Source organism: Aethalodelphis obliquidens, unplaced genomic scaffold (assembly GCF_003676395.1).
Source record: "Aethalodelphis obliquidens isolate GAN/ISIS:26980383/991018 unplaced genomic scaffold, ASM367639v1 scaffold48, whole genome shotgun sequence".
NCBI classification, from domain to species: domain Eukaryota; kingdom Metazoa; phylum Chordata; class Mammalia; order Artiodactyla; family Delphinidae; genus Aethalodelphis; species Aethalodelphis obliquidens.
Window position 1 is genome coordinate 3,532,003 of NW_020837992.1, and position 7,422 is coordinate 3,539,424.

Here is a 7,422-nt window from a genome sequence, read left to right on the forward strand (position 1 = left end):
GGACTGAGGTCTCCTGCCAACAGCCCTGTGAATGTGCCATCGTGGAGGTAAATCGTCCAGTCCCAGTCAAGACTTCAAGTGATTGCCGCCCTGGCTGTCATTTTGACTACAGCCTCATTAGAGACCCTTGTTGCTCCAAGATTCCTGACCTAAAGAAACTGTGGGATAATAAATGTTTATGGTTTTAAGCTGCTAAATTTGCAGGGCAACAATAGATAATTGATACAAGGGAAAAGTGTTTTATGCTGCTATTCTCACTTGTCCATTCTCCACATCACCCACATGGCCGAGCCCTGTCAACATTTCTGAGCATCAGTTCCCTCTTACAGAAAATACCAATAAAATACCATGTAGTATAACTGATACATACATGCCTAGTACTGACTCACTCAAAACAAGTGCTCAAGAAATTGTAGTTTTTGTCAGCATCTTGTCAGCTATGCAGCTTCTCCATTTGACTTTCTGTCTATTGGTTTCAGATGCCCACTTCCCTCACGTGAGGTGCTAACCTCACACCAAAGTCAATGTGCATTGCCTGCCAGAGACCCCTAATCGCCTAATCCTTCCCGGGTGAGGGACTCATGGCTTCTTCTCCATTTCAGTACAGAGAGCTTTCCTCCCTCTCTCACTGTCTTCTCCTAGCCTCCATTCTTAACCCTAATCTTTCATCTCAGAATTTCAGCTTTGATCCTTCCCACTTCCTTCCTATGGTTGCTTTAACCGAAGTGAGTCAGGTCTTACTGAAAAACTGACCACAGCCACTCGACTCCCACCCTCCCCCAGACCAGGGCTGCCTGGGCAGAGTGTGAGGGGGATCAGTGTTTACTCAGCCCATTCTTTCCCCTCTCCACCTCAAGTCACAGGGCTTTGAGTAGGGCTTCCCCAGCCACCATGCCCCGCCTAACAGACCGCAGTCAGCAGCCTATCTCACATTTGTCTGGTGGCTCAAGGAGAGAACAGAAATGCAGCAACGTTAATCCTTGGGTAGCCTATCAAGTGGGCTCTTTTGCTTATATTCTACTCTATTACGTCCAACCTGTTGCCTCTGCTCAGCCCCAGGAGGATTTGGTAGAAGATTTTAGGTGTGAATTCTAATAACAGCCAACTGTGTGCACTAGGACCATCTCCTAGTGTCCGGAGACGTGCAGCACTTTATCGTAATCCTCACAATAACACAGGCAAATTAATATTCACCCCTGGAACTTTGGAACTTGAAGGAGCAAACAACGATAACAAAAAAGAAGACAAAGAAAAAGCCACCAAAACCTAAAATACACTGAAAAACTTCCTCTGCCTTGCTTTTTAATTTTGGTATGTACAGAATCTCATCCTTATCCTTGAAAATCAGCATGATCATGAAGGATGATTCTTTAAAGGACTGAGTTTAGGGGAAGAATATGGTGGTCTTTGCTATTGGCTTTTGAAGGGGTAACAGCTTTTCCCTGATCAGATTTGGAGGTTTCCGGTTTTCTGGGAGAGGGTAGCTGGCTTACTTTCTCTGGAATGTAGAATTCATTCATCTACTCTCTTCTATCTTGGAAACTTTGAGAGAATATTTTTAGCCAGACAGAAGTCAACAGACACCATAACATGATATTAATAAGACCCATTTATTTATTCAAAATTAAAATCTGCTATGAAGACAGACAAACAATGTAACATTCCCAGAGGAATTGAATTGCTTCTAGTTCAGACTGAGTTCTATTAGAACCAATTTTAGGTTGTTATAAATAACAAGCTGGCCACAGCTTTCAAGAGTGAAGTGGCTGGGAAATGAGGTCAGGGGAATCCCTCAGAGCCACTGGAATATTAATTGTCAAAGGCGCTCCCTAGTTTCTCTTCTTACGAGCGTAAGAGTCTTTGTAACACTCGGGAAGCCCCAGGCCCAGGGACAAGAGAAATTAGAGGGAGGTCAGGGAAAATAGCCCAACAGCTGTCAAGTGTGGTTAGGCTTGGAAATGAAGCTGCAGTTGACTCCTCAAGGAACAATTTTTTCTCCTTATATAACTTACAATTTCTCTTAAAACACTCGAATACCATAGGGTATCACCCTATGGAAACAGCTTAAACACAGGTGAAAATAATAAATATTGAAAAAATGTATAATATTGGGCTTCTTTCTAAATATTTCACAGAGAAGCTCAGTAAATAAATAGAAATGGGAGTTGAGGTATCAGAGGTAATAAATATTCTAGGAGAGAGGTACAATAGGGTTTTCCAGGGAGCTGGTTCTGCTCTCCCAGAACCCTGGATCAGATTTCAAAGATCTTCAGTTTATGTCCTAGGGTCTAGTAGAGTCGCCATCCTGGATGGTTTCTTCACTAGAATGCTTCAGTTTTTTATCTTTGTTGTCATGTAGGCTTCTATGTAGTTGATGAAGATGTCAAACTCACTCATGGCTTTGTAGACACCCTTCTCTTGGAGCTGTGTAGGGAGATAAGAAATGTTTAGTGAAAACCCCATCTGAGCAAGTAAGTGGGTTCTCCGCTTGGATGGTCATGACCCTGGGACCCAGAAGCTGTACTAGCTCCCTTGTGTTGGGGGATGAAGGACAGACCCTGGGGACCTGAGGATATGCCCTGCTGTCAGGAAAGGCTGTGCATTGGCCTGGACCACGGCCAATAGGCAGCAAGAGGAACATTCACTTTTGCAAAGCACAGTCTTTCAAATGGTGCCTTTTCAACAATTTTAAAGGTCATGTACTCACATGATGCTTATTCAAAATTTGATGAAAAGACATTAGGGGAACCACTTTGAGGGCAAGACATTGAGAGAAGGAGAGAAGGGAGCCTTTTTTGTGTTTATGTTCCCCCACCCATGGATTGAGGAGGTTCAGCCCTGTTGCTCTGGCCTACTGTCAGGGGATTCATGCCCCCTGATGTTGGAACCCTGCCCAGTGTCTGTCTCCAGCCCATGAAGAGGACATAGGCCCCATGGCTTCTGGGAAATGTGGTAGAAGAATTCATGGACAGTTGAAAGAGTGAAACCCCACTTGGTTTGAGAGCTGACTTTCTCAGGCACCTTGGGAGGTGTGACTGGAAGATGGAAAGAGAAGGGAACCAAGTCCACATAAGGGAGAGCTCTGCTTCCTGCTCTGAGTTTGGGGGAGTTCAGGCTGCACCCCTGGGTGTGTTTGTAAGTGCACGTTCACGTGTCAGCTTCCTGCACGTGTGGCTTCAGACTTGATTCCCAACAAGCTACTTTCTGTTTCCTCTGTCACTCTCCCCAACACCCAGCTCACTGTGTTCACAGCTGGCTGGCCAGCCCAACCCGCAGGCCTGCAAAGGCGGGGAGCAGTCATTTAGAAACCCCCCAAAACACTTCACAGAAAACAAACAGAACTGAGATGGCAGCTCCTCACTGGCTGAGGAGGTCACACCATTTGTTGGGTTCCCACACTCCCTCCGAGGGAAGTTCAGGGCCTGCTGAGCACCGGCCAACCTCCGCCCCTCGGGAGTGGGCAGAGGTCATGGCCCCCAGACCCTCCCTGCCAGCATCCCAGGCTCACCTTATTGAAGACACTCTTCACCTGCTCCACCGCTTTGCTCTTGTTTTCACAGGGCAGAAATCGATGCTGTGGAAGGAAAGAGAAAGTGTGAACAACACTGGCACCCGGGTCCTGGGTCCATTGTGCTTGGGGGACAACCCGGGAGCAGCAACGGGCCAGACTCATCTTGGACGCCTACTCTCCACAGCTCCTGTGAGGACGAGCCTACCTCGTCCTTCCCCACCAGACAGAGAAGAAACACAGCCCAGGGAGATTACTTGTGTTTCCCTAGGAGCTGCTCCCAGCTGCTTTCAAGGCTGCGTCAAACACCCAGGTCTTGCAGTTTCCTCCCCTGGCACGTCCCAGTGCCGACCAGAGCCTGAGCCAGTCCTTCTGTCCTTTCCTGCTTTTGTCCTGTCCCTCTCCATCAGCCCCAGCCACGAGGACCATTTCTAAGTCTCCGAGGAGCAGAGACACAGTCTCAGCTCTGCAGGCCAAACCCGTTGCATGGTCCTCTTCTACAAATACAGCCCAAATGATTTCTCAACATCAGTGAGGGAACAAAGGAAGCCAGTGGTGAGGGTATCATTTCAGTTGGAGAAATAAATGATCCTGGGGGATTATTCACAGACACTAGCTTGGGGCCGAGTAGCCCCCTGGTTCCTCTAAAATGCCAGGGAGAATCCTGTCAGTCAGTTGGGCTCCACTTGAAGCTCTGCTCTCAAAAGGTTAAGAAGACGTGGGGAGTGGAGTTTCCTCCCCCGGGACCCTTACCTCTGGCCCCTCCTGCGGGGCCCAGGTCCTTGGTCCCCAGGGACGAGGGAGCCCTGACTGAAGCTCTGGGCCCCTTTCATGTAGAGAGAGGGGAATAGCTAACTAATAACCCACAAATGACTCACAAATAACAGGAAAGCTATTGCAAACCTTCACATGTAAATGCCTAGCGGCCACCCCACCCTCTGCTCAGAGAGAAATGAGCAAGTGATGCGACTTCAGTGCCTGGCCGGAGGGAGAAGGCGCCTGCCGGCCTGTGTCTTTGTGTCTCCGGGTGGGAACCGGGTTTGGGCAGGATGTTTCTGGAAGAGCCCAGAGGAGAGAGAGCCGCCTGCAAGGGAAAGAGCTGGCCTGCTACTCACACAGCGCCTCAGCCGCAGCCTGAGGGTCTTCAGCTTCTCCCCCAGGGAGTTCACGTGCTCTTTGATGTTGGGGCCATGGTCCTCAGCCTTCGGCATCACCTCCTCCAGGTAAAACTGGATCATCTCCGACAAGGCTTGGCAACCCAGGTAACCCTAAGGGCAGAAGCCAGGATGGGTGGTGACCCGGGAGGAAGAGCTACTGCTTGAGAGGACGGCTTTGTCCCCGGGGACCTTCTTAAGTGGCCACCTCCCCCCAGGACCGAGCCCTTAGTGACAGACCCCCTCCAGCTACTGACTATGTGCTGAGTTAAGATCTTCCCACTTCTCCTTTTCAAAGTGAGGGAAGTGGACCCAGCTCCTTGCAGGCGAGAAGCAGAGACGCCCTTAGTCACGCTGCACACCGCAGCCCCGTCCCCGCCCAGCCCTCACCTTAAAGTCCTCCAGCAGAGACTGGCTCAACAACGAGTTGTCCAGCTGGTCATTCATTTGCTGCAAGAAGAACACAAGGAGAATGAAACCAAGGTTTGGGGAAATAACTGAAATTGACTGCTTTTCTCATGCCCTTTTATTTATAGAGTTTTTGATTTTTAATCAATGCAGACCTGGCCCCAAAATGGAAAAGAGAGCTTTCAAAACAGGACATTCAACGGTGCTGGAACTCTTAGTTAAATCAAGTCCTTCCCCTTGGGATCAAGTTCTTTAAAAAAATCTGGCTGATTTTGAAGGCAAGGCAGAAGCTTGCCTGGGTCCTGGACTTTCTGCAAAACTGTGTCACATGTGCAAGGGTCCCCATACCAACCCCTTGCCTCCCTCTGCTCTTCTGTCTACCCGCTGCCGACATCCAGCTGCAGCACTGAAAGTTCTCCGCGAGTGGGAAGCATCTCCTAATGCAGGTTTCCCCCTGTATGGTGCTACCCCAAACCATCCGTCTTTCAGGTTCTGGAAGCCCTCTAAGCTGAGGTAACTTATGTTTCCCTGCCACAGGGTATGGGGAACATCTTCACCTCCAGTCAGACCCTTTGTGATCTCTCCCAGCCTATGAAGTATTGAGCTCCAGAGAATTCTTATGCAAATTCCGAGCGCAGGAGAGATAGGAGAGATACCTTTCTGAAGGGAGCTTTTCCTGCACAATTTGCTGCAGCACCAGGGATTAGATTGACTCACTGAAGCCACAGCTTGACCAGGGACTCTTACGAATTTCAGTTTGGCGGGGAATGGGTGTTGGGGGTGGAGGTGAATGAAAAGGAGGTTTTATAAGCTCCAACAGGATGCCTCGTCAGGCAGTCCCAGGGAGGAAGGAAGGACAGGAGAGCATCATACTCACAAAGAAAGTCTTCACGCTGCTGAAGGCAGCTCGGAGCTCCCGCAGCATGTGGGGCAGGCTGTCTGGGAAGTGGATGCAGCTGTCCTTAGCCTGGGTGCCCTGGTGTTGGCCAGCTGCCACCCTGGCCAGGAAGATCAGGCAACAGAGCAGTGCTGAGCTGGGCATGGTGGTGTTCTGCCTTCTTCGTTCAGTCAGACTTGTGGTTTGGTTTTGCAAGAGCAAGCCCCTGTTGTGTAGACCTTCACCTACTGTGTCCCCCTTTTATATTGTGGGGCCTTGTCATTCATAAAAAGCCACAGTGTCACAGATTTCCTGGCAAAAGTTTCTTCTGATTAAAGCTCCTCCCTTCCCTAGACCTCTCCAACTTTGTATTCGTTGAAACTCTTACTCAAAGTTTTTAATTTTGCATCGTAAGCAAAAGAGATGGTTGAAAAATGAACTTCTGCATATGGTTATTTTTAGGAGGCGCTACCTCTCTCTCCCTTTTAAAATAATTTTTCAGCTTCTCTTAATAAAAAAAAAAAAAGTTGAACAGCTGTTCTGTGCGCAGGGACCCACAGTTGTGGGTTCCATTCACGTGTTCCTAGGTCACAGTGACGTGGACAAATTGGCCATTCCAGAATACACGGGGATTGAGAAATAACTGGGTCCCCCTCCCCAACCTGGGTTGATACTCAAGGCTTCTCCTTACTGGATTGGGAAGTCACCTCACCACTCCAGACCTCATCTTCCCCAGATGAAAACAGGAGTGTGAGCTAAACATCCTCAAAGCTGTCTTCTGGTTCTTTCATTTTATGTTCCAAGACTCCTTAAAGAGGCCAGCTTCCCACAGGACAGGCAAGGGTGTCGGACGTGCTCCAGGTTCCTTCTCTGGCCCTGGATTCATGTAGACTCTCAGATCCATGTCTCCAACCTCCTTGGCTAGACACATCCTCAGGGGGAATTAGTAAGAGTAGTCCACGCTTGCTGGAAGCTGTACCTGCCAGTCACCATGACCCTCATCTCCATTTTGCAGTGAGCAAACCGAGGCACACAGATATTAAGTACCCTGCACATGGGTGCTGAATGAGGGAGCCAGAATTTGCACCCAGGCCTGCCTGATACTCAGGCTGTGCACCTTTCCCCATTCTACACTGGCCCCAGTGTGCAGAATGGAAAATTTCCCCTAAAGAGTCACTAGGTTTCTTCTGGGTTGTGAGCTTCAGTGGCTGGAGACTTAACATTTGAAAGATGGGGAGGAAGAAGTAAAAATAACAAAGAAAATAAGTTGGGATTCCATGAAGGCTGGACAGGAGGCCCTTTTCTCCCCTCGTACCTATCCCTTGCCTTCCTTCCAAAGAAGCCTTAGTTGTCTTGCTTTGGATTTGCACATGTGTGTGTGTGTGTGTGTGTGTAGGGGCAGAGTAGCCCCTGAGGGCTACTCTGAGGAATGTGGCACTACCGCTAGAAGGAAAGGATGGTGTGGTGACATTACT

The 7,422-nt window shown here is 48.9% G+C and overlaps 1 protein-coding gene across 1 annotated transcript; it reads right to left on the bottom strand.

The window, feature by feature from the left end:
- Positions 1 to 1,597: 1,597 nt before the first annotated feature.
- IL10 (interleukin 10) lies at positions 1,598 to 6,127 on the bottom strand. Its single transcript, XM_027082840.1, has 5 exons — positions 5,948 to 6,127; positions 5,053 to 5,112; positions 4,624 to 4,776; positions 3,509 to 3,574; positions 1,598 to 2,424 (listed from the first exon to the last, which is right to left on the bottom strand). The coding sequence occupies exons 1-5, from the start codon at positions 6,110 to 6,112 to the stop codon at positions 2,332 to 2,334; spliced, it is 537 nt and encodes a 178-aa protein (XP_026938641.1). The 5' UTR covers positions 6,113 to 6,127; the 3' UTR covers positions 1,598 to 2,331.
- Between the last annotated feature and the right edge of the window lie 1,295 nt (positions 6,128 to 7,422).

Coding starts and splice junctions, on each gene's coding strand:
- IL10 (XM_027082840.1), bottom strand. CDS start 6,112: ATGCCCAGCTCAGCACTGCTCTGTTGCCTGATCTTCCTGGCCAGGGTG. Junction 5,113..5,947: donor GCAGCGTGAAGACTTTCTTT/GTGAGTATGATG, acceptor TTCTTCTTGCAG/CAAATGAATGACCAGCTGGA. Junction 2,425..3,508: donor TGAAGAGTGTCTTCAATAAG/GTGAGCCTGGGA, acceptor CTCCCTACACAG/CTCCAAGAGAAGGGTGTCTA.